Raw genomic sequence first — 27683 nt, forward strand, 5'->3', positions numbered from 1 at the left:
TATTAAACCAATTTTTTTTTGAGATAGTTTCTGTGGCATTCACAGAGTCAAAAGAGCTTTCATATATCTTCTTTCTTTTAAATACAAGGTTATCTCTATTGTTTAACTATGTTAAGAATTTCTAAGACAACTTTTCAAAATTAATAATAAGTGGCTAAATTGTTTAATTGGCTTTAACTCCTTGCTTCATCAAACTTCTTAGAGTTTGACTCGCTCCTCTCCAACCATACACCATGATCTGACACTGACTGATACACAAATACCCTGATGGAAGGCTGTCAAGGAAATTAAGTAATGAGAGTGACTGATAGAGACCTTTTCATGGATTACAGAATCACAGAATCATCAAGGTTGGAAAAGACCTTGAAGATCATCTAGTCCAACCATTAACCTAACACTGACAGTCCCCAACTACACCATATCCCTCAGAGCTGTGTCAACATGACTCTTAAACGCCTCCAGGGATGGGGACTCCACCACCTCCCTGGGCAGCCCATTTCAACACCTAACAACCCGTTCTGTAAAGAAATGCTTCCTAATTTCCAGTCCAAATTTTCCCAAAATTAATGAAGATTAAATTAAGATTAAATGGTCAAATTTCAACATAGTGTAACATTAAGGGTGGGGTGCTAAGAGGTTCATTGGTGCAGATGAATATTTATTAATGATCTAGAATATAGGTGAATGAGCTGAAAAAATTTACCTGTGGTGTAAAATTGTTTCAGCTGGAACAGATCTAAATGATGAGGCCATCTCTAATTTTGTATATTGAGAATCAAGTACCCAGACAGGCACTTCAACTCAAATGTTACTGATCACCCAAATATTCTGGAGAGATTTGTGAACAGTAGTACAAAAATGTCTGTAAAGATGATCTCAAATGAGAAGAGAAGGTAGGAGAGCTGATCAAGCCATTAAGGAAAATGAAGGCAGAACCTCTTTTTTGTACAGGAATTGCTGACAGAAAAATAGATTTGTTTTCAATAGTCTCTAAGAACATAAAGAAAGCTTATGATGAAGTGGAAGTACACAAAGGATGTGCAAATTACTATCCTTATATACATATTTAGACTTCATATATGTTATTTGGAATATGTTTAGTTGTAGACATACTTCACACATCCACAGAATATAGCTATGTGTCCCAGCACAGCACTGTGGTACAGATGCCAGGATGCTTCCTGACTTCAGGAGGGGCTTTTCTCCATTACAGTGACTACAGTGACTACTGATACATAGCACCCTCTATGCAAATATCTCAAAGTGCTTTTCAAAGATCAAACTAAGCCTTGAAAAATACTTATCAGAAAGCTGGAAAATATACCCCATTAAAAGGTGTTATATGATCTGATATAGAGTAAAAAGCTCTGCATGGCCACTGAATCAGGTAAGTCTTTGTAGCTCAAACATCAGGGTATAAAAAGGAATCCAGCAAGTCCTTGGCAGGAAGAAGTTGTGAAAAGTAAATCTAAAAAGAGCCAATCTCAAGGAAAACATAAGACATTTATGGGGATTATATAAATGAACAGAAAAATAAATATGGGGCAAATGAATAAATATGTATCGTAGCTACAGACTTCTACCATACTAGAGGAAAAAGTATCTAGTTACAGATTTGTACCAGATCAAAGATGATTCCTACCTAAGCCACATACGTCCTGTGTTTGAGCCTTCCAGGTCTCTGGAATAAAAACCTGAGGAGATTCAGGTTAACACTGTTGCTTTGCTCCATGCTTCCAAAGCAAGGCTGTTTCTTCCCCACAGAAAGAATTATGTCTTCCACTCCAGCCCAGTCACGAGGAGAATTGGTTAATGCTCTCACTCCTTGGATTTAACACAAACAAATAGCTGCCTGAAAGGTTTGAGCACTGTGACCATAATTAAATCTGCAGTAATTAGTAATTCAACAACAGCAAGCAAGAAAAGCAAGCAAGCTTCTCCAGCTGACATTTTTTTTTAAAGTACAGATAACACAGAGGAATAAATTGGGAAAAAATGCAGGAAGAAATCACCTGCAGATCAGGGGACCAAATCTTTCTCTTGCCATACTGTCCCAGCTCACATTGTCTTACTTGTTTTTGTCTTTCCCCATGTCACTGACACGTCAACAGAGCCACAACACCTCTTCTAACTAAACTTTTGATCCCATGTTTGCTACTGTTTATGTTGTATTTACTGTGTTCCCTAATCCAGCTGAGCACAAGCTGTTCTGTTGTTGATTCTTCTTATGCTTCCCTTGATCCATTTCTGCTTAGCCAACTTTCCTTTTCTTTCTGAAGTTTATTCAACCACTCTGTGACAACTGGTGCCTAACAATCTCTTAGGAACATGAGTATGGGGAAAAATAGCAAGTTGCAAAAGCCTTTGCAACCAGTTAATACTTGTTTCAGGGTATAAAGATGCTACAGTGTTTAATCGCTTCCCACAGTATAATACCTTTCTGCCCATGTGCCGTGTAAAGTATACTTTTTTCATTATCTTATTCTATACCTTATTAGCAATGATGAGTCATACCAGCACTTCAAAGAAGTGTAGTAGCACTTTTGATGGAGAAGAAATGTGATGGACTGGGTGACACTGAGGGCTTTTTTTTTTTTTCCCTGCACCAGAAAATCTAAATCAGTTTCCACCATGGCTTTCATCATCTGAAGTGCCTTCATCAAATCTGCTGTAACCCTTTCCCTAAGAGAGCGCGAACACTCTGTCTGCCTGGCACCATAATGCAAAAGCTCATTTCATTATAACCAAGGTAGTTGAACAATCAATATGGACTGCACATTAGCATCAGCCAGTCTCCTCCCAGTCTTGTTTGAAGTTGACAGCACAAACACTTCTCTGATCACACGCTAAGAGGAGTGTCTCTACTCTTGAGCCAACTTAGGCCGGTTTGACTCACATCCACTTTTTAAGGCACCTCATGGGGAGCAAACATTTGGTCACACCACTATCCCATACCCACTCCCAGTTATCTTAAAAAGCAAAATTTACATGATACGGAGTATACAGCAAACATTAAACAGCATGTCAATAGGCGAAATAAAAGTAAACACTGGAATTTAGGTTTTAAAACACACTGAAAGAATAAGCAATAAAGCATTAACAATCAGGGAACTCCATTTTCCTGCTAGCCAGGCTAACAGTTTTATAGTGTCTTCACTTTCATATGTATGTGCATGCATTCATTATCTCCTGGGTGACAGCTCCGTAAATCCTCTCACACTCTTGATATGTTCAAGGACAGATGAGGAGCTCCTTCACGACAGAATATTTCATGTCCCTGCACAAGTACACAGCATGTTCCTTGACTAGCAGCTGTTAAACACGAGCATGCCCTGGCACACTGTATTTCTCAGCACCTCAAAAAAAGTAGGTCTCCACCACAAGCACCATGTCTTGCTGAGTCTATTACATGGTACATACCACACTTTCCAATTTCATTTACACTGACATTGTTGCCATTTTCACTTTTCCTAAGGTTTGTAGCACAGAGACTTCTGGTCCATAATTTGGGCATCTGGGCACTACTATACTGCAAATGCCAGCTATTTAAACTCCAAAGCCAGAGCAAAGGGCTTCAAAAAAAAGGGCTTTAACATTGCAAATCTGAAACTAATACTGACACAATCTGCTAAACAATCATATTATCATCAGCCAAATCATCTTACTCAAAACTTGTCTGGATTTTCATATCCTTAAAGATTGCTGTAGTCTTTCTTAACAACAACAAAAAAATATTATTGCCATTTCCTGATCATCTCATTAACAATATATTTCCCACATTGTAGAGCAGCCACTTACTGTAACATGTGTTTGCAGAGCTAGATCATTTTCAAAATCCTGCAAGAATTGTATCCTTTTCATCTGAACTACGTAGAACACATGAAAACATTTGATCCTGTTAATTATCTAAAACAGTTATCTATGGAGTAGATTTGGTCTTACTAGCAGCAACACGGTCTCTTCCTTGCCATGATTCAGCACATGACTGAAAACAGCCACAGGGTATGCATCAGGGGAAAAAAAAAAAAATCCCCACACTTTGGAAATTACTGATCTGGATAATACCATGAAATAACTGACTCCTAGAACACAGGTCCAAGAGACTGTCTGGAGAGTACAGTCCAGAGTCAGCCCGAGGTGTAATAACAGAATCCAAGGACTTAGCAAGGAGCAGTGAGCTATTTGTTTAGTTTGTGGATACAGGCAGGCAGTTTTCCCATGTTCAAAAAGTACAGTGTGTGTAGCAAAGACATAAGGTCAGGTCTTCACCTTCACCAGAACTGCAGGGCGCAACAAGGAAGGTCCTGCCAAGGAGCAGCTGAGGACTTCAGCTTGGGCAGAACTGGATTTTGCACCAGCCCCTTTTGCATCCCCTTCCTCCCTACTTGGCCTAAAAGGTATACAAGGGAGTCAGGTCAGAAGTTTACCAGTAAACATAACAGCAAGAATCCAGAGTATCTGTACTTCAGGAATGTTCAGCATCCTTCTCTCTAAATTGGAGAGATGTAGATTTGATGGATGCACTGTTTAGTGCATGAGGAATTGGTTGGATGGTCGCATCCAGAGGGTGGTGGTCAATGGCTCAATGTCCAGATGGAGATCAGTGATGAGTGGTGGCCCTCAGGGGTCCATATTGGGACCAGCACCATTTAATATCTTCATCTATGACATGGACAGTGGGATTGAGTCCACCCTCAGCAAGTTTGCAGACAACACCAAGCTGTGTGGTGCAGTCAACATGCCTGTGGGATGGGATTCGATCCAGAGGGACCTGGACAAGCTTGAGAAGTGGGCCCATGTGAATATCATGAGGTTCAACAAGGCCAAGTACAAGGTCCTGCACCTGGGTCAGGGCAACTACTGGTATCAAGACAGGCTGAGGGATGAAGGGATTGACAGCAGCCCTGCGGAAAAGGACTTGGGGGTACTGGTGGATGAAAAGCTGGACATGACCTAGCAATGTGTACTTGAAGCCCAGAAAGTCAACTGTATCCTGAACAGCATCAAGAGAAGCGTGGCCAGCAGGTCGAGGGAGGTGAATCTCCCCCTCTCCTCTGCTCTTGTGAGACCCCACCTGGAGTACTGTGTCCAGCTCTGGGGATCCCAACATAAGAAAGACATGGACCTGTTGGAGCGAGTCCAGAGGAGGGACACAAAGATGATCAGAAGGACGGAACACCTCTCCTATGAAGAAATGCTGAGAGAGTTGGGGTTGTTCAGCCTGGAGAAGAGAAGGCTCCGAGGAGACCTTATTGAAGCCTTTCAATACTTAAAGAGGGCTTCTAAGAAAGATGAGGACAGACTAGTGCTGATGCAATAGGACAAGGGATAATGGTTTTAAACTAAAAGAGGGCACATTCAGACTAGATATAAGGAAGAAAGTTTTTACAATGAGTGTGGTGGAACACTGGAACAGGTTGCCCAGAGAGGTGGTGGATGTCCTATCCCTGGAAACATTCGAGCTCAGGTTGGACAGGGCTCTGAGCAACCTGATCTAGTTGAAGATGTCCCTGCTCATTGCAAGGGGGTTGGACTGGATAACCTGTAAAAGTCCCTTCCAACCCAAACTATTCTATGATTAGTCCCATCAGTCCCATGATCCCATCAGCCACCATCTCTCACCCCCCAAACTTCTCACCTTCACATCAGTGAGTTCATACACAGCCATGGCTGATCCATCTTCTGTGATGTCAATAAAAATTGGGTGAAACACTGCCTTTGTTTGTACCCCACACTTGGATGTACCCTGTGTATTGTCTTTTCCACTCTACAGTCCAGAGCTGCATTTCCCAAACCTTCTCTGATCCCAACCACAGCTGCAGCTGGGGTTTTTTTGCTACATTTACCATCCTAGTTAATTGAACCTCTTGTGTGCTTAGGATCAAATAAGTACTTGCTGGTCTGACTGGCAGAATGCTACATTGTGATGATCAGGTTTTACTCCTGACTGTTTTTTTTTCAGGAAATCTTATGTAATTTACTTCACATGTCTGCTACCTCTGTTTCCGCGTATGTAACCAGGAAACAAAAATCTTTATCTGTTTGAGAATTTAAGAGAGTTTTGTAGGTAGTATGTAACAGAGTTATATATTAACAATATTATTAATTCCATAATTAGGAACTTACATAACTCTTTTTCAATGTGCTGTATAAACCTTGCCCATCATATCTAACAAGTTATTTCAGTAATGAGTTGGTAAGCATTATTACTCTTCTTCTGTAGGCAGAAAGTGAATGCCATTTATTTGACCTCAGGTTGGCAATATGCCACACAGGGCTGGAGCAGTGATTAGGTCTTGACATAGCTCAAACCTCAAGAATATCTGGACACTCTCACTCAGCCATAAAGCATCGCTGAAGAGTTTTTAGAGATTTCACAAAGCTGCTTGTGCAGTATCTTGCAAGATGTCACAGTAGAAACTAATGTCTCCTACTCAGTGGTGTGGTACATGCCACGATGTGTTTCCACCTGTAAATGAAACCACTGTTTTGAAAAACAACCATTGTCTCTCCCACAAGAAACACATCCTACCACCCCCCGCTAAGATTTGTGCCAAGGTAAAGAAAGGGTATGCCATGTGCAAGCAGTACATGCACTTCATTGCTCACTCAAGATGGATTAAGATGAGAAGCCTCTATGATTTCTGGATATAGAGCATTGCAAAGCTAGATTGATGAATTATCCTTCACTTTCAGCTGTCAAGCTTCAACTTTTTTTCAGTGCCGAATATTATTTCCTTATGCTTCAATCGTTTTTCCACTTTCCTTTCTCTTAGTGCAGCTGTAGCTCCACTTTGTGGAAGATGAGTAAAGCAGAGAGTGACCCAGGTGTGTTAACTGCAGGATTGTGAAGAGTTTCTGAACCTGGCAGGCATATAAAAGATATGGGCCTTCAGAATGAGCCGACAGCAACTAGTGAGAACTAAGACCTCATTCTTTTTCAGCTTGAAAGTCACTTACATCAACACCTTGCTGTATTTCTTCCTCCTACCTAGTGGTAAATATACAAAAAAACAACTGTAAAATACAGCATGCAAGAAACTGAAGGGAAATGTATTTCTTACATATCTACCTACGCAGCCATGGAAACTGTCCGACCACAGATTCATTTTTCGTAAAGAAGGAGGAAGATTTTTCAATGTGTTCAGTAGCCGGTTGAATGTTCTGATAGAAATCAATGTATTCCATCTCCCAGGAAATTCTCCAGTTCTAGGGCTAATGAACTGGCATGGTTTTGAGTGTTCAGAGGTTACAGTTATGAATGCTTTTAAAGGTACTAAATAATTATTAAGAATATTTAAATTATATTTACAAATACTTTTTAAAATCTATCTTTCATACAATGGATTTCTGACAGGGCTACCTACTGACTGAACAGAACTGAAATGATTTTTCAAGGAAGGAGATTTGGAATAGACTTTCTTTTAAAAATGCTGGTACTTCTGGAAGCTGGAAAATCAAGACTGCTTTGTAATGAGGGTGGGGATTTGGCTTAAGATGTCTGACTACAGGTATCCGTATACAGGTGTCTACTAGTACCTGATGTTTAATTCCAAGTCTAGACAGCAGAGGTTTGGTCAATGAAACCAAAGGCATGAGGCAGCACTCTCTGAGCTCTGGTGACTACACCAGGAGTTCAGGCACCCAGTGCTCATGCAGAGACCTGTAAGCAGGCACCTCAGTTTAATGCCAGTTTCAAAATAAATCTCTCCCAAACCATCAAAAGCTGCCCTCTGACAAGTTGACCCTGCACAGGACAAAGCATTATTCTGGCACTTAGCTTTGAAGAGACTGTGAAGCAGTTTAGGAACCCCTCTCAGTGCTGGCCCTGTTCTGTGCTTCAGCGGAGCATGCTCTCTTAATTGCAAGTTCATGTCATGCCAGACTGTGGCAAGAGCTGTAAAGCCTCACTAAGTGCTGGTCACATCAATTTGATCAAAACCACATCACAGTAACAGGAAGAGAAAGGATCTGGATTATCCTTTTAGTAAGTAAGGGCATTATCTCATCTTTGGATTTTAGGGCCAATGCTTTTAATGTTTTGTAGGCTGTACTCAAACCAGACCCAGCACAAAAAAGTGAAAGCAGCTAAGGTGCTTTGAAATGCTCACCCATGACTCTGTTGTCTCAGTAATTTCATTTCAGAGGTGACCTTGTCTGAAGAGAAAGCCTCAGGTCTCTGTGAGGAGCAGGAGATGTTCTGACACGTTCTGAACTACCTTCACAAGGTATGTGAGGACTTTTCAGGAAGGCAAAAAGTAAGGGAAAAAAGTAGCAAAATTTTTTACATGGCACGGAAAGTGCTGAGAAGGGAACTTCACCTCCTACCACATACAGAACTCTGAAGACTACACATAACATCAAGGGCTGGACACCTTGCAGCAGTGTAACATACAGCTGTGTCCACTCAGGCTAACATATGCAGGGAGAGCACTGAAAAATCAGTGGTGGTCCAGAGAAAGAACATGAGAAAGTTGGATACCTCACTTACATACATACAATGTAGGGAAAGCTCTTGAAGGACGGTGCAAGCAGGCCTGAAGGCTTCTCGTTGAGGCCTGTACTGCAGGACAGCAGTGGTGCTGATGGAAACAGCGGAACCACACAAATCTCTGTCTGGGACCACCTGCTCAAGAAGTCAGAGTTGGGAGGAGAAAGTGTTTGAAAATCTTTTGTTTACTTTAAAGAAATTCAAGGAACAAACACAATTAGTAAGTGGCTATGGCATGTCCCAGACCCAAGGAAGCCATATCCTCCACCACGTTAAGAAGTAAGCATGCATCTGGAGCACAAGCAGCAGCTCTTGTTTCGGGACTGCTTTCAAACACCCCACGCTAATGCTGGCAGTTTCAGGCTTTAAATTCCCACCAGCTCTCCGCACAGACCATTCATCTGCAGGGAGTTTCCCAAGCAGACCTCTTTGGAGAAATCATCTTTCTTTCCAGGGTTTAGAGTAACGCCAGGGAAGCAAATCATGCAAACAGTCTGAGCCTCTGAATGAAAGGAATGCAGAGAGGAATGGAGATAAAGGACTAGAATGTAATTCCTGTAAACAAAACCATCAGCTTCTTTTAAATTAAACACATATCTATCTTCCCACTGCTTTGTATACATACGCATAGCAGCTCAGTAAATTCCTGGGAAATATGAGAGGCAGTGGTCTAGCACCCAAAAAAACATTACTTTAAGCTTTACTTAAGGAAGTGAAATTTATGAGAGTCTAAAGCCTGTACTGTTACGAGGCTTTGCTGTTACATGACAGTAGTGCCAAAACTACAAGTTAGATGCCAAATGCATTTTAAAAATTCATTAGACTACACAATACAGCTAAAATGCATCTTATCTATTTGACACTTGTTTAAAAAAATGCTTCCCCCCCCCCTTTTTTTTTTAAATGTCATAAATGTCAGGAGTTCTGCAAAGGAAACCTAGAGCAGTAACTGCAAATACAGAATTTGTGTAAGATTTTGCATATGTAAAATAAGATAATGAAGCAGAAGACAACGACAATAATTCTGAGAGTTATAAAACCTTAGTGTGACAATTTCACAAAAGCAGTTATGCTTTTTTTTTTTTTTAAGCTCTAGGATCCTATAATGTTCCTTGTTAATTGTCGGTACAGGCTAATGTGTCATATAGAAATGCCACCAGAAGATGTCAGGCACGGACCGTGAACGAGGGGCGGCAGGGGCGATGCCTGAACAAGCCAAACCCACAGAAATAAACTCAGCTGAAAAGAACTTGGCAGGCACAGATGTCATTGATAATACTGTGTCATTACTTCATATTTCAGGAAAACGACAATTTGGGAAAAACAGAAGAAGTTTCTGATGTTGTTATATGTCGAAATTAAAAGTAAAAATAATCTCTCTTATCTACTCTTACTAGCTTTTTTAGTACTTCAGAAGAGCAATTCCACTAAGACCTGAATGTTGGTTCAAACCAACATACCTGCACGTATGCCTGTGTATACTCATGCCCACACACCACACCACCCCCACAACTCTGGGATCAAGCACGACATGTTTGATATGTGTCTTCCTGAAGCTAGAATTTGTGTACTAGGCATTACAAAGTCCGTAATGACTGAATAGGTTTTAATGCAATTCATTAGAATGTTTTATCCAAGAAACACGACATGAATTGTGTTTGACCGTTGCACTTTTTATGTCTGCAGATTCCCTTTCAGGGTACTCAAGAGAAGATACTGATTACTAAGAACAGAACTGAGCATATTGTAGACTTAAAGGTTTATGACATTTAAGATTACAGTGCTTATCTACTCTTTAGCTTTTGCTCTCGCTGCAAGAGATTATACTCCAGTAGATTTTTATGACTTCTTTTCTATTTCCTTATACTCATCCATAATCATTACTGAGTACTGGAATGACAAATGGAGCAGTAACAACTCACTCATGTGGATTCATTTCTGCCCAGTGGCTAGTGCTAGGCAGGCAGCAAATGGTCACCTTTCCGAAGACATTCTGAACAAATGTAATCTGCCAATTTTCAGATACGAGATTGCAAGACACATTTTTTAAAAATTTTAAATCATTAAGTGGTCCTGCAGAAACAGCAAGTGCTTTACCAGGTTTAGCCCCCTATAGATTTGAGAACATGTGATGGGATGGACTGTCTAGCCTTCTACCTGGCAATCCCCAAACGGTTCAGGTTCACATGAAACCCAGAAACAAACCAATGTGGATTTCAAATGAAGAGCCAGTGTCCTTTTCCAGTTCCACAGGACAGAAGGGTTTTGCTGTCCCAACCTTCAGCAAAAGGCAGGGTAGGGGGCATAGATTTTTGGTTCACCTGTTCTTTTTGAATGTAGATCTGAAGAGTCCTATCTCCAGCATTAAAAACACAATTACAGCCAAGTTTACCCTAAGAAAATGCTGTCTTTAAAATGTTCACAGCCTTAGAAATAAGCAAGTTACTGTTTAGCGATGAATTATGAAAATTATTTACAAATGTATACCAATTCAATTATCTTGGAAATTACTGTTCAAAATTTAAGGTTGAGAACAGATGCAGCTCCAACACTGCGACTTCGTTGTTTCAGCTTCCTGTAACCATGACTTTGGCACTTACTGTCCATACCTCACAGATGTTGATTACAAGATACAAGATAAACCATACCTAACTTGAGTCTGATTCAATCACACACCCCCATCTACCACATGCCAAACCAGCCTGGAACTACTTAAAACCTCTACTCCATGTACTGACCTGCAGTACTAGAATTTGTAATGGAGTTCATAAAGTAACACCGCAGGTCATGAAAAGAATGTTGAAAACAGGAGACAGTAAACAGACTGGCCAAGAGACACAACTTCATCCAAACTCTGCCTCCTGAGGAATTCGGAGCCTGGGAGAGCAGGCATGGTGTCCTCACACACTGTCAGGGCTCCGCTTCTAAGGACTAGGTAGAATTATTAACCTTAATGAAATGTATTTTGTGAAATGAAGTTACATTAAAACGTTGTGTATAGAAGACAGATGACAAATTTTTATTCCCCTTTGAATTAAATTGGCATGTGAGTCATCATCTGGGCAAAACAATGTGAGCCCCACCTCTTCCTTCTGAGAAAAACTTGCAAAGTCCCTCAATTAAAAAACAGACTGCTACTTTTTAATGAAGATAGCACTAGATTCCTTTAGGTTTGGTAGTTTTTGTTGTGGTTTTTGTTTTGCTATTTTTTCCTTTTTACATAGCTCTAGAAGTTGTATATATCTGATGTTAAAATTAGAGTAGCTCTTATGCCTGCAAAAATACAGATGAGAGATACAAGAAATTATCCTCAACAGTAATTCCAAGAGACACTTTCCAACACCTACAAGTCTTCATTCAGGATATTTTGGTCTCTTTAGGCCTTGTGAAATGGCCCAGTCTCCAGTGAAAGAAGTCTTTCTTTCCCATTTCAGAATGAGTATACAACTGGAAACCTTCACTACAAACAGAACTGGACATCTGGAGCTCACCAGGTGCCTTGGTCTCTTACCGTGTCAAGTTAGGGAAGCCCTTCACACTCAATACACAGCTCCCCTTTTATGTCACCTTGTATCAAGCGCAGTCACAAGGGTTGTTCGTTGGATCCCTTTTCCCTTACTTAGGGACATGGCTTTTCACACCACCACCCCATTTAGATATGTCCCTTTCAGCCTCAGCAGGAGAGGAAGAAAGCATGGGACCTTACCTGTAGGCAGCAGGTTGCCACATGGTTTTCTTCCCTTTCCTTGCACAGGCCTCTGCTCTGGCTCCCTCACATAGCTCTCAGCTGGCTCGTTTGCTTTCTTCTGAAAAAGTGGATTGCTAAACTGGCTTCTGATTTCATTCCCCAGCTGGCTGCTTCCCACACTCCAATTCCTTGATCCCATTAAATTTCCATTAAATTATCAGGATGTGCTGCCCAGCAGTATTTCTACCTTGAGCAAGGCTCAGCGAGCCTGAGCAGCCCTAGCCCTCTCTTGACCCAGCCCAGCCCCGTACCTGGAGGAGCGCACAGCCAAGGTCTCGTAGAAGCAGCTGCCTCTAGAAAAGAGCTGAATGAATGGTCTTGACTGAGAGATCTAAATATCTCTATCTAAATAATAACTAGGCCATTGAAAACAAAAATGCTGGTTCAGGATGGAGTTCATACCACCTGTTGTCTACAATCTAGCAGGTATATAACCCAGCAATAAACTGGATAGAGATCCTGTTTCCTCAGCAGCAAGTCAGAGAGCAGGGCAAAGAGTTATCAGAAAGGGACCATTACTAATTGTCCAGGGAGGTCAGTGTTTCAACCAGAGTTTGAGTGATTTAAAGCAGCCTGTGGTCAAGCAGGCTATAGGATTTCCCTCTCCCCCACTCTTTAGCACTGCATCCAGCCTGGTCCCCCCCGAGGGTTGACATCCTTCTCTAGTCACCATGCTGCTGAAGTAGATTTCATAAACAACTTAATACCAGTGGTTTCCCAACTACAGGCCACAAATCACATGCCCTTGATCTACAGAAAGCTGGCTAGCTGTCAAGCTGACTCCACTCATTTCACTTAGGAAGAAAAATAACAAATGAGAAAAAAATGTACTAAAGAGAAAAATGGATTGTACAGTTGTATCTGTACTAAATTAACAGAAAAGGAAAGAAAAGCTTATAGAGAGACAAGCCAGAAACACAGATGCTTTCCTACTGTTGCTTTTCCATGTAGGCATTTTCTGTAATTGCTACAGAAGTAGTTATGCAATCCTGAACAGATCCTCTATTTAACGTGGTTATATTTGGGAGGAAACTTGGGAATTAGTTTTTGTTCTTGTACAATGAAATTACTTGTGGTGAGACTGCCCTCTTCCTGGCTTTCTGGCACACAGCTCTCACAGGAGGACTGCATGGTGACAAGGGAAAGTACATGGAGACTAATTAATTTTATGTTGCATCTGTTTTTAATTCCTAATTTAGGAATATATTAAAAACAGATTCTAGAATGGTCATCTGAAGTTCTAGGCATGTTTTCCAAAATATCTAACTCTCCAGTAACACTAAAACCCATTAAACCACAGTCTCAGCAATGATCATCAAATCCACCTCTTCCCTTCTAAGAAATAGCTATTTCAAATCCTTTCCCTACCATTATACCCTAATTGAAAGAAAAGGGGAAGGAATGAAAAGTGTTTACAGTATCTAGATAGCTAAAACATTAGTCCTCTTGAATACTAAGCATGAGTTATAAAACCCAGAAGATTCCAGAGTTGAGGAGTTCTTGTGGAAAACCTTACACCAGCAGGTCTATCCCCTTTATAGAAAAAAGAAGTCCCTCTTCAATAAAACCAGAATCTTTCTACAGCAGATCAGAGATGAGAGAGATAAGCTCCGCTTCCTTCAAATGCACCTAGCTCTATGAATGACATAATGGCAATTCTCCTTCCTTCTAAAGGATCTTTTCAAAGGACTAGACGCCGCCCAGGGATTTTTTAACATGGAGCACAGAATCCACTCCACGTTAAGATCATACTGTGCTATTCTTTAGTTTCTCTCGCAGACCTTACTCTTACTTTGCTATGATTCAAAGGAAGAGGCTATTCCTGCTAGTGACACTGGTCTGTAGAGTTTGCAGTGCTCTGTCCTTACTACCGCTGCTTTTAGCCAAATTCCACCCTTCCTCAGTGAAGAAAGGCCCATCCCAGACGCTCTGTTATCTTTTCATGAACGGTCTTTTAAATTCTGCCTGGTTCTTGCACAGTTTGCATACTCCCAGATTTCTCTGCAGCTCCACTGAACCAACCTTGCTGTCAGCCAGGATCAGAGACTCACCCACACATATTTCAAGGACAGACCTAACAGCGTACACAGCAGTGCGCACACACACACATACGCTCACAGCTGTTGCTCAGAATTTGCTTCTGCTGAGCCGTCTTCATCGCCTGCGGATACTTTCTCATTTCTCTCTATTGCACAGCACTGAGACCATTTTAAAAACTACACGTGCCAAATACACTTTCAAAATGTATCTGAAAGTATCTAGTAAGTTTTAAGCCTTGTACTGTGACGTTAACCAAAGATCATATAGGCTTAATAACAGCGTATAGATTTTTTTTATGAGCTAAAAACTGACAAAAGCATTAGCCTTTAAAAGCTTATCTGCCTGAAAAGGAAGAACCTCCCAGCTCTCACCTTTCACAGCCCATAGTCTGGATGCCTTTCTAAGTTGACTGGATGCCTTTCTGGTTGACTGCTATTATTTTGCTGAGTGTTGGGACAGGCTGTCTGCTGGCAAGAGGACTCCAGCCACCCTCCTCTCGCATTTGATTTGCTGCACCCATTTTGTTTTAAAGCCTTTTTGCAACATGCTGTTCTTTTATAATCTTGAACCCTCTTCTGTCCCTTTCTACTTCCTCTGCACCACATAGCTATTGCTCTCTATTGCACTAAAGACTTAAAAGGAATATGAGGACTTATTTTTAAATAACAGTATTTTCCACAGGTTCAGCACTGCCTAGCTACTGTGATAACTATTTCCATGCCAACATATCAACCAAACAGTATTGGCTTTTCCCCTCCCAAGTCAAATACTATCATCTCGTACAAATATACTCCTTGCAGGCATACTTACCAGCGCCTCGATCCTTACCTGCCATCCAGCCTGACCTTTGCTCACATTCCCATCTCTCACTGACACACCCTAAATTCTGTGACACACAAAAAAAAAAATACCGTGGCAGACCTGCAGTGAAGTCGAGCATCGTACGAAGTGTAGTTAGAAGAAGGAGAAAAGGCTGTACAGCACACCCAGCCCTTCCCCCATGTGACACTGAATTTGAAGCAGAGGCTTGCTTTCCCTGGCCTTGCAGCTCCCCATCCTGGGCTTGGGATCCTAGAGCCATGTCAATAAGAAGTGTAGCAGTACACATGTATTCTGTCTTTGCAACTTGTCAGGCACAACATGACTTGCTCAGAACTTGTGCTGAATAAAAGTGTTTCCTCTTCTATTTGGAAAAAGGCCTAATATTTAATTATATTCTGTGCTCACTGGGATTTTATTTTATAGAGATATGATTTCTTAAGCACTGAAATAAATATTCTTCAGAATGCCATTTTGTTTTTTCTTGCAAGTGCCAAGAATGCTTAACAAGCTACACAATATAACGTTATGCAGGGCACAAAATGGGGGGAAAAAGTTCTGCCCATGATTTCAAATTTGGATGCTTTATTCAAAGTGATTTAATTATTAAGAGGTGATTAAAGTTCATTAAAAACCAAAGTAACACATGCCAAGGTCCCAAATCAGTTTATTATTTTAATTCTTGCATAATGATGAGGAAAAATATGTTTTGTTTCAATTTCTTTGGTGAGGAGATATGGCATTTTGCCAGATTACAAGGAGGAAAATTCTCCTTAGTACCCACGCCTAGTAAACTGCATCCTGTGTCTCACTGCCTCAGTGCTGAACAAGGCAGCTGACAAATCAGTAGGTGACTTGCTTTAAAACTCTCCTGAGTATAGGGACACACTGTTGTTTGCAAAAGAGCAGTGGGAAATACAGATAAAAATTTCATAGAGGAAGAGCAAAGGAGGAACATGACATTTTGTCAATTTGCAAATAAATGGAAGCTGATTCATCCTGTCCAGTGGGTTTTCATATCAGCACTCAGTTAATGATACTGCCCTGAAATATGTCGGTTCAGCTGTCTAGCTGCTTAGTGGACAGCACAGTGTATCTAGCGCATGGCCCGAGAGGAAAAAAACAAACAGAAAGTGCTTACCTTGCTCCCTGCATAGGTACTTCAGTTGTTTACTTTCTGTAATCACACAGCTCTGACTGCAGCATGGGGCCAGAAGAAACTGCTACTAGATTCAAATATTGAGTATTTGGCAGCATCAATACAGGCATTTCCTGAACCCTTCAGTTAAGTGTTTTTGCCTCCATGGCATTAAAAAATGAGTAACATACACAACACTCCAATAGCAGAGGTAAATAGTAATCTGCTGGGATAACTGTCCTTTGATTTAGAAGGGAAACTGAACTATATTTCAGCTTAAGCACCGAAAATCTCAAGAGGTATCAATAAGGCAAAAGATAACAGAAGAAAATGAAACCAAGAAAAAGGACAATTATACTCATGTACTGTAGAATCCTCAAGTAGCCAAAGGAGACATATGTGTCTTTTTTTAAAGTGTCATAAAAAATAATTTGATGCTGTTAAAGAAAAAAGGATAGTGAAGCAACAGACCTGAAAAGGTCTTTATTTACCTATAGATTAGACAGAAGCACCAAAGCAAAACACCTGAGAAGTCTGCATCTTCACTCACCTACAGAATAGACAGACCAAAGACATCAGGTTTATTCATCCATTTCAGTAACACACTTTTGGATATAGGAGTTTAGTTTCTACTTTGAACACTTCTTTGACCTCTCATCTGAGCTAACACCCAATTTACCACGTTGCTGTGGATCTCTGAACAGAATTGAGAATGGCGTATTGCTCTGTGTTAGAGGTAGCCCTGTGAACACATGCTGGTCACTGCTGCCTTTGTATCTGCAAACAGTTCCACTTCTTACTATAAATCCCAAATAGCAATCCACCTTCTTCTACTGGTGGAGTAAGTTACACAGTTATTGCCAGGAACAGTTTCCAAATACTGGAATATGCTCCCACAGAAGGAAGCCAGTACTATTCTTTCTGCTCTCAGCTGCCTCAACTACAATATTAACAGCATTCAAAAAGCCCTGTAAACAAAATGTACAGGTTGCCAAATAAAAAGGATGTGATTCCTACATAGAGAGTTTCTCAGTGGAGACTGCTGACAGTTGCTTAAAAGGAATCTGAATGAAGAGCATGCTTACTAAGCTGCACCACCCGCTTTATTCAAAACAAGAAGCACCTTTCTTGAGATCCTTATCCAGTTTTGGGCTTTCACAATCTAGTGCATCCAGAAGAGTATCTTTCTCCTGCTGCTATGCAGATGAATCAAAAATACACATGAAATCTCAGTGAAACAGAAGAAGGTAAGAAAGTGAATAATGAATGTTACTGAATACTGAAGGAGGTAGGAAAACGTAAATAATGTTTTCTTTTACCTCATTTTTAAGTAGTCTTAGGTATTACTTACAATGGAGTTAATAATCATTGCAGCTCTTGCAGGAACATGACTTTCAAGCCATCAATTTTTTGGATTAAAAGTTTTAGTATTAAAAAATGATGGATCATTACCAGCAGCAAACTGCTAATTTTAGTGAGCATTTCCTGTAACAAAACAGATAATTTTTCAAACAAGTACAGCTATGCAAATGGATGTAAAGGAAGCACTTGAACATGCAGTTTTGCAGTTACATAAAATATCATTCTAACCTTGTAAACATAAACCTATGATGCACATATTTGTAATTATTCTAAGTGTTTTTAAAAATTCACACAAGCACCACCACTTTAGATAGTCACAGTGGATTACATTAAAATGAACTAAATGACTTCACTTGGTAACATGATGTGCTTTTTAAATGACATTTAAAATATTTTTTTTTCATAAATCTCTCAGCAGTTGTTAAAGAAGACTTTGTTACATTTAAACCTGCAAGATGCAGCAAGAGGGCTCTCAGATGCAAGCAAATCAGAAGTCCTCCATATGGTCCTGGCGCTTCAGCAAGGGGCTCCCACCATATCCTGAGAATCAGCTCTGTCACATTTCTGCTAGAGATCTAAACATAGATCCTACACATTCCCCAAAACATCAAACATACTAACCAGTGTTACTGTAGTAGTACCACAAATTATGTAATACTTGAAAAGTAATGTCCAAAATTTCTGCCTACTCATCTACAGCCTAGCATGATCTAGGAAAGATATGATCAAAGCTCTGATTCTATACAGTAATTTGCATTCCTTGAAGGTTGGAAAATCATATTCAAGTATTTGTGCAAAGGTGAGCAAATGAAAAGCTGGTGATCATGTTTTTCTTATAAAAACACTAACTATAATGCAGTGATAACCAGAACCACCTTTAGATCTTTATAAAATATCCTGTTTGTCATACTTCCTTTGTTGAAAACTATGTGAAAAAAATGTTGGAGAAAATCCAGATTTTCTTCATCCTTACACATCTATTCCTCTCCCTAATATTCAATCCTGCACAGTCTCAAACCACACATATTCTCCCTGCTTTTAACCATCTTTATAAATCCTAGAATCTGGACAGTGAAAATTGAAAGTGGCCAGTCTTTTTTAAATGTCACTTCTCACACAAAGCCAGAACAACACAATTGGGGTTTTTTAAGTGATATTTTATTACAAACTATAGAGAGCAGAAGCAGTTAAATGGGAAGAAAGAGTGATTCAGTTGGGAACAATTAGCATTTTCTATATAATTGCTTCACAGAGAAATATGAGAATTATTTCTAGAGAGTCTCAACTTGCAAAGCTTCAGTGGTTTTATTGTCCCCACCCATTAAATATATTTGGTAGCAGGCTGTAACCACACTTACACTGTTGCAATCATAATTTTAAACTCTAAAATGCATTATTGTTGTAACGAGCCTTCAGGCAAAAGCAGAGATTAACTTTTCTAAGAGAGAGAAAAACAAAGATTTCATTCCACAGGCTCTCAGTCTACAAAATCTGATTCCCAGAGATAAATACTAATGGAGAATGTGTCAAGATGCCAATTATGAAGCTGCAGTTCTCTCAAATATAATCTTGTGCAACAGAAAAACACAGGTTTTCCTTTAAATTATGCTTCAGGTTCTTAGAAAATACCCTGGTACAAAGAAGGGACAAGAGTTAATGCTGCTTTGTTGCATGAGATTATGCAATAGATTGTTGAATGAGCCTGGTAATACCTAAAGATCCCAGATCATTTCATCAAGGGAAACCCATAAAAATTGCTTGAGTTCCCACCCTAAAAGACTAAGCAGAGATTAAGTTCTCATTTTCGCTGTCACCACACTGTAAATGCATTCTTTTGCTATTTCAGAAAGCACAGATTTTATTAGCCCTAACACCTAAAGAAATCAACAATGAGAGCATCAATTATAAAACCTGTTCATCTTCAACAGCATTTCTGTTTGCCAGAAATTTTGAAGGCAGAACACTAGCACCAAATATGCACACATTTTCATTACCTCCCTTATTAAAGAAATTCCAGATCTCAAAGTTTGATACCTATGTTATTTAATATTCTTAAAAATTCACAGCAACAGCATACTGATTAAAAATCAGCATAGACTTGGATTATCATCTCTGCAGCACAGACAGAGCTTTACAACATAACAAATACCTACAAGTCGAAGACATTTATTAAAGGTATCAAAGATGGCACCTCTTACCTCAAATTCTTTCTAAAACTTACACAATTATTGTCAAATTTTACTGTTTAATCTCTCAGCAATTAACATCACAGACACATTTATTGAAGAAAGCCTATAATACAAATAAAAAAGTAAGAGAATCTAATTTTTCCTACTCCTTCATTAGCAACATCCACTACAATCCCATCACTACCAACCATGTTTTGCACGGTTTGGCCCAAACTAGCAGAAAATGCAAGTTGTATTTCTAGAACTCTGCTGTTATTCTTTGCTAAGGTACTTGCAAGACTTCAGCGTGCAGAGACAATTGTGTTCCCTAGAAGGCCATCAATGACTATCAAGGTAGTCACTCAGAAACACTGCAGGGTTTTTTGCCTTTTCAGTCAGATTTTTCTCCAACAAAGGAAACAGGACTTAAGCAATTCTTTTGATCTTAAAGTGCTTAACCCTCAAATCCACTCCTAGAACTTTTCCAAAAAGGTTTAACTTCTAGTGCTTGTTAAAAGGCGGCCTGGAGGGTTTGGGTTCTTGAGCTGAGCACCCTCATGAGACTATAAAATGAGCCCAATTTAAAGGTGTTCAACTTTAAAAAGTCTTCTCTGGAGGCAGGAACTTTCACTTCATGAAAAGTCCTAGGAGACTTAATATTGCCTAAGAAAATGAAGCGTGGTCTTTTTACATGGTATAAAAGACTCCACCCATTCCATAATCAAATATTAAAACATGTAAAATGTTTAATATTACTTCAAATGCCTTGAGTGAACGCAGAAATTGCAGCTCAATTTTGCTTAAACAGAAATCCCTACTGAGATAACAGCAAGAGAGACTATGGCTATTGGCTGTGTAATTAGACCTTCCTGCTCAAGGAATGCCAAGTGAAACATAAGCATCAGTTTCCATACATGAAGGGTTGTCAGCTGCTAAGACTGGAAGTTCACAGCTGCAAACCTGTAGATGTAGGTGGAAACCCACCAGACCTCCATATAGAGCTGTGCTATTTGGGACTGTTAGATATACATCAGAAAGATATCCCTGTTGTTGACTCCTGCCAAAATGTTTTTCATATGTCAACATCATTCTTACATGTGATATTCCTACAAGGTTTCCTCTTCATTTTTAACAGTGGGAGACTAACAGAACTTTTTATGGTATAACTAGAGCATTAGATCGTCTCAATATCCACATCAATATTTAATCTCTCTCAAAACCTTGCTAAGTTATTGGCATCCCAGAGCAACTTCCAGCAGCAGTACATTCCACTGTGTAATTATTCATCAAATAAGAAAATTTGCTCACGCAAATGTTTGAGGTCTGTTGAAGAAAGGAGAAAAATCCAGCAAAGAACAGTTTTATGAACATTGTTATGCTTCTTAGATACCACCTGAAGGTTCTAGCAGAACAAGGCAAACAAGAAGATAACAAATTACAGAAGAAAAAGGAAGAGATGGGCTATGAGAGAAAAATTAGAACATCCACAGGAAAACATACCAAGTGGTAAGATCAGGTAGATGATCATGTAAATATTGTATGCCAAATCCAGTGACTAAAGGAGCACAGAACAGGTACTTGTGTACCTGGAGCTAAAATTTCCCAGCAGGTCTGAAGAACCTAAAATGCCAAAGGCAAAAACTGAGGAAGGGCAGACTTTTGCATTTTAAACCAAAATCCAAAGGCCACTAATCTTTCATAAAGGAACTCAACTGTAGGAGTAATAATCCTAAACCGAATTCACCTGACATTTTAAAATTCACTAGGTGCAAATGCTCATAATGTCTTATCCATAAAGTAACCATGGTGTTGAATGAATGGTTTCTTATGGTATTTATGTTTCAAGCTGTTTTTTAAAACTACATGACAAACTTTATGATAAACTGTGATATAGTTATTATCGGCCTGGTCTTTACTGATGATCCACTTCTCTTTATGTGTAGTCTGCAGCAATGAATAAAAAGAAGATTGTCTTTAATTCTGCCTGTGCAGGAGAAGAGAAAATGTATCCATATAGAAATTTCAGAAATTACATCTATTATGAAGTCAATTCACTTCATTTGCGTACAAGTAGCACTGTAACATCCTTCGTTACCTTTTTCTGGGAAGGGCTATACTTCAACTTTGAAGTATGGGAAAAGGTCATTTCCATCTAATTGATGGAAGGATACTCACTACATTCCTGAAGCAGGAAATTAGTACAGTGGGAAGATGTAGATTTCTCTCTTGTGTGTGCAAACACATGCATGCACACCTGAAGAACTGAATCTGAATGTAAAAATAATTCTAGCTGTTATGCTTTGTTATTGTAATTGTTATGCTTCTTAGATACCACCTGAAGGTTCTAGCAGAACAAGGCAAACAAGAAGATAACAAAAGATAGCATGGATGACAAATTCAGTTAGAATTTTAGTCAGACAGTATTAATTCTCCTTTAAACACAATAAGTAGTCAGCCTGGATTAAAAAGGATTTTTTTTTTTATTTGGACAAGGCACACAGTCTTTATTGTTAGATTAGATTAAACACGTATCTTTTACCTGCAACAGTAAGAATCTCAATATAATTTTTAATCTGGTATCACAATAATATCACAACTAGTCAATGTTCAGAACTAAATGGATAGCTATTTAGAGCTTAATGATGCTTCAACTTTTTAAATGCATAAAAATTACTCTGCATTATGATTATTAGACTATTTTTAGAGGAAAACTCAACTATCACAATTTTTCCAAAACAGAAAAATCAAAACTAGCCCTGAACAAGAACAGTTACACCAAAAATCAAAAGAATAAAAGCAAAAGGATTACATTAGCAAGGTAATGTACATTTGCTACAGTACAAGGAGAAATGGTAGATGGAGATTTGCTACAGTAAGTCAACATACTTGGAAGGATCATGAATGCTACTAAAATACATATCAAAGTCCTTTTTATCCTGGATATATTTAAGTAGTCCTAAAGAAATGTTTAGTAACAGAAGCAGAAATGCTTCTAGAAATGCCAGAATGACTGGCATTGAACAGATCTGTAGTGAACTTCTCTATCAAATTAAATTACAAGATCCAGAATTCATTTGTTTCATTTTTAACAAAGTTTTTAAGTATAAACCTTAGGTCCTCACACTCAGTACCTACAGATACCAGCATAAATTTTTTTTTATTGTACTAACTTGTACGTCATGGCTTGCAATGGTACTTTCTCCAACTCAAATAATTGTTTCTTATTAAAAATGACAGAGCTTATGATCATTAATACTGATGCAAATGGACTAACTCAACTGATATCTTCATAAAGGGTCAGAGCCCAAGAAATACTGACGCTCAGTCATATGTTAATGTTATCCATAGTTACTATTCGTGTATTTTTTTCCCAGTAATTACCTTTCCTCTTAGCTACTAATACTGATCTGTTTCAATTCAAGCTGGAAATAGCCACAAAGAACTGACAGAAAACCATACAGCTGGAGTCAGTGTAACTCTGATCTCTCCTAGCAAAATGTTAAAAAGTAATTTGATCTCCAGTATTCCTTTTGGTCTCTCTTACAGTAGCAAGTTTCCAAGCTGTAATGATACCAGACAAGTAGAAAAGAGCTTTGATGTAGGTTAATCAGTTGTTTCCAACATACTGAAACACCTGTATCTTTTGTGGTGCTTACGCCAATCACAAATCTTTCCACAGCTAATTCTCAGTACAGCTGAATGAAAAAAAAATTATTAGGTTATACTTCCTACTTTGGAATTCATCGATTTATTTCTTGTTACCCTCTTTTCTCACTCTACCTCTCAAATTCAGAGCCAATCTAACACAGAAATAATTAATCCACGAATGTGTAAATGCAAATCTCATAATTAACCAAGAAAAATTTTGCTTTAAAGACAGAAAAGACACTCATTTGCAAAATATATCTTTCAGTTAATATATACATCAAGTAACACTGAACTTAAACATGGCCATTTAGTTATTTAAAAAATGAAAAACGAGCCATTTTTTATTTCCTTGTAAAAATCACCAACCTTTGTATATGGTTGAACAACTTTTTACAGAATGAATCCCACAAACATTAGTGCATATTATCAATAATAAAAACTATTTCTGCACAATTTTAACCTTCAGCTCTGGAAGTAGTATCTGTTTTCTATACAACAGTATGTGACCATAACAGGAGTATCATTGTGCATTATCAAATAGGAATTATGTGCTGTTCATTACTAAAGTATCTTGAAACAAAAATTGTCTTATTTGCTTTAGTCAATGGGAGTACTTTTCTGTTTAGATTTCCTAGATGACCCAAGTTACCCAGAAACAGATGCTAGATGTAACTGGTTTGGTATGAATTTTAAGACATGAAAGTTCAGAAATTTCCAAGAGACTTACCATTAATATTGCATACTAATGCTCCCTCCCCTCCAAAAAAAGCCCTAGTAAATTAATTTACCTGGGTACATTAATACCCAGATTAATTTAGGAATCATCATAGCCTTCCCAAGCGAGATGGGTTCCCACTTACAGCAGTCTCTGCTTTTAAATCACACAACTAAGAACAATCGAGGTGGACTGGCAAGGACATGGACATGTGTTAGTGAATTGCTGGTGAGGTAGCTGATTTAACACCTTCAAATCACCTAGGATAAACTTATTCTATGTTTGAGCTTGACTGTAAGGGTACCCTACTGAAATAAAAAGATAATGGCAAGTAATGACTAGACCATTATTAACATTCTCTGTAACACATAATTTTTCCTAGAATCTACTAAACTTCTCCTAAGACCCTGATAATGTAAGTGATAATCAATTTTTATTGACATACTTTTTTCCAAAAAGGCATCTAAATCTTCCAAACTATCAGAAGTGTTATGCTTCAAGATATAATTTGTGGGAATTTTTAAACCATGAAGAGCTTTACATTTGTATAATAATACACAACAACAATAATGTCCTGAGGTACTTTATCTGTGAGTTCTCAATGCTTCCTTTGTTCATACATTCTAACTGAAGCATTACTGATTCCAAGTATTTGAAAACTTCCCTTGCCAGTACCTCTTCAAGTCAGCATATCAGAAGTACTTCTGCCAAATATTCCTCTCGGCTGGAAGTACAAGTTAAAAAAAAAAAAAAAAAAAACAACCAAAAAACCAAAACAAAATCCTAATTTTGGTGTTACTTCTGCTAAGTTTTAGTCAACACACATGCAAACCAAGAAGAGGTAATAGGAAGACAAGTAATTCTTGTTTATGTTCTCTGTAGTTACTGTTCTTTGGTTTAAAATGTATGTGAAACACAGTTTATGAAATATCTCATTTACATCTTCGTCTTAATATTTGTGTGTTTTGCATTAAATCATTAATGATGCTTCAATGTTTGACATCCAATGCCATAAATCTGTACGTATATTTCTTACCTAGTACACAAAGAAGGAAATCAGATGTTCTTCCAGAGAAAGTTTCGTATTTATTCAGAAGGCATACATCTCATTTTTTTTATTTAAATTTTTAATTTCATGAAACTGACAAATTAAGGGACTTCTTACTGTTTGAATAATATTAAAAGCAATATTAATTGATCTCTAGTGTAGTTCAGAGGGCCTATACAAACCCCCGTACCATTTAAACCCTTGAAGTAAAAGTTTTAAATGGTGTCCCATGACATCTCATCCACTGTGAAGGAAAACATCAAGGCATCCTGGAATATAAGTGTCTTGAAAAATACTTTAAAGCTTTGAGAAGTTCCTCCTCATTAGAATATGCAAATGCAAAATAACCTATCCTATATCCAAAACCATCCAAGGCATAACAGTAATACCTGGATTTGAAATTTAAGAAACTCTTACAGTCATTAAATACATATTATGAAAACACTTGGCAAATCTGAAAAGGTGATTGTTACTATATATTAAAGTTGCCTTTAAGTTTTAAGGTAAAAAAAAACTATATGCATGCAACTTTCTGACCCCAAACTTCAAAATTGTCAGGAAAAAGCCTGAACTCTCTGAAATGTTTTCATTTCTAGTGTCCTGACTCAAGTGATATATACATTTATTCTGACCAGGAATGAAAAATGTGCTATATTAAGATGAAATAAAGTACATCAAATTTCAGCCTAACAAGAACTTTAAGAAAATAGTTGTTAACTGAGGTCTGTATTTAATGTCAAATGAAAATTTTGTCTACTATCATATTACAGAAGAATCAGTCCACAGTCATAACTGGATTGTAACATCTAAACAGGTACTTTTTGAACACCTTGTTAGTTTAAAATCGAGGATAAAAGTTTTTTGTAAACCATTTGATGTTTCAGAAGGGCACGAATCACTTGTATGCCCCTCTACTTTGTTATGTACAATCATTTTCACCCATCTTAAAAAATGAAAACATCAAAAAACTCATATTGGTTACAATCACTACAAATTTTAAGATGACAGCTTTAAGTAGAATAGTATTGCAAAAGTGTCTTTGCTAAAATGAAAGCTCCAGGCTTCATTTGAATTCTCAACACAGCAAACAAACTTATTGTCTTGATAGCAAACTTGCATTTCATTGCTAAGGCAAAAGCTTTAAAACAAACTGCAGTGTACAGCTTCAGTATGATTCTAAGAACTCATTAATGCTGATACCACAGGTGATTTATTGGCTTTTTGGTGGTTTTAGTGTTGGGTTTTTTTAATAAAACCTCCCCTCCTGTCAGAACACTCTTATACAGAAGAAAAAAATGCTACTCTCTACTATTGTCAGTCTTTCAGATACAGTAAAAAAACCTCAACATACAAGAGCTTTAGAGCAAGTAATCAATCTGCAAAATGTTACACATCAGTAATAAGGCATCTACTTTACAGCTGTTTAAACACAAAACAAAATATTTCCCAAAATATATATTTTGGATCTGTGTAAACAAAGCTTATATGTATTGCTGCCATTCATTTCAAAAATACACACCCATATGGACTGAAAGTGATCTTGGTGCTATGAATTTTAAATTACTGCAATTTATCCAGATGTAATCTGAAGATATAATACCCAAATATTTTTGAATTTAATAATTTGAAATATGTCAAAAATTTTAATTATTCTTATGTGAGAAGAAAGCTAAAAATATACCCCAAATTTGATGCCATTTCATTGAATGAAGAAGAAAGTACTATGAAAATAAACATTCATCTGGTTTCCTAACAATAAATATAACGACAGTTATTATAACATACTGCAACACAGGAAGTATTACTATATTGACCTTAATGTTCAATCAGTAGTTTTTAAATCTTTCCTCATTGAGGCTTGAATCTTCTACCTTGTCAGCTGTCCAACAACTTTTAACAGGGTTTTATTTTCTTGCTTCAATTGTTCATTTTCATCTTCTATATCATCTAGGTCCTGTGAATGGAAAAAGAAAAATAAATATTTCTCAGGACATAAATACAAACTTTCAACTAGTAGCAGCAGGAATTCAGCATCTTAGCTCTGAAATAAAGAAGCTGGGGTTGGGAAGAATTAGAATCACAGTAGCTATGCCTAGATGTGTTACACAGGTCATCTAAGTGTTACTGTAACTATAAAACATTAATATTATATTCCCATGTACAAGCACCTTTAAATGGAAACATATAATCAAAACTAAAGCTACAGCAGGAATTAATGCATCAAGAAACCAAAATAGGATGGGCGTGATGATTTTATTGGTATATACAGAGTGTATTAACCAGCTATTACCTCTGTTCCCCTGACTGTGCTTGTCTGCAACTATCCTGCTCACATACACACATCACTGGTTATTACTGCAAGACCACCTGCTTTGTGTTTTAAATTAAGTATCAACATTTTCAGAAAAAGTACTGCCTGTCCATTTTTTTTTGTTTTCTGTGAAAAAATTAAAAGGCATTTTGTAACTTCTGTCTAAACAGCTACTGAGAGACAGCATACACAGTA

General features: G+C 38.2%; 1 protein-coding gene across 2 annotated transcripts in view; it reads right to left on the minus strand.

The window, feature by feature from the left end:
* Nucleotides 1-22227: 22227 nt before the first annotated feature.
* PAWR (pro-apoptotic WT1 regulator) overlaps nt 22228-27683 on the minus strand; it is an 84440-nt gene continuing 78984 nt past the window's right edge. For both annotated transcript variants that reach the window (XM_074870651.1, XM_074870652.1), the window contains exon 7: nt 22228-27131. In XM_074870651.1, coding sequence (XP_074726752.1) covers nt 27045-27131 — 87 coding nt within the window. In that variant the 3' untranslated portion in view covers nt 22228-27044. The remainder of the gene's footprint in view (nt 27132-27683) is intronic.

The sequence above is a fragment of the Strix uralensis genome, chromosome 5 (assembly GCF_047716275.1).
Source record: "Strix uralensis isolate ZFMK-TIS-50842 chromosome 5, bStrUra1, whole genome shotgun sequence".
Classification (NCBI taxonomy): Eukaryota; Metazoa; Chordata; class Aves; order Strigiformes; family Strigidae; genus Strix; species Strix uralensis.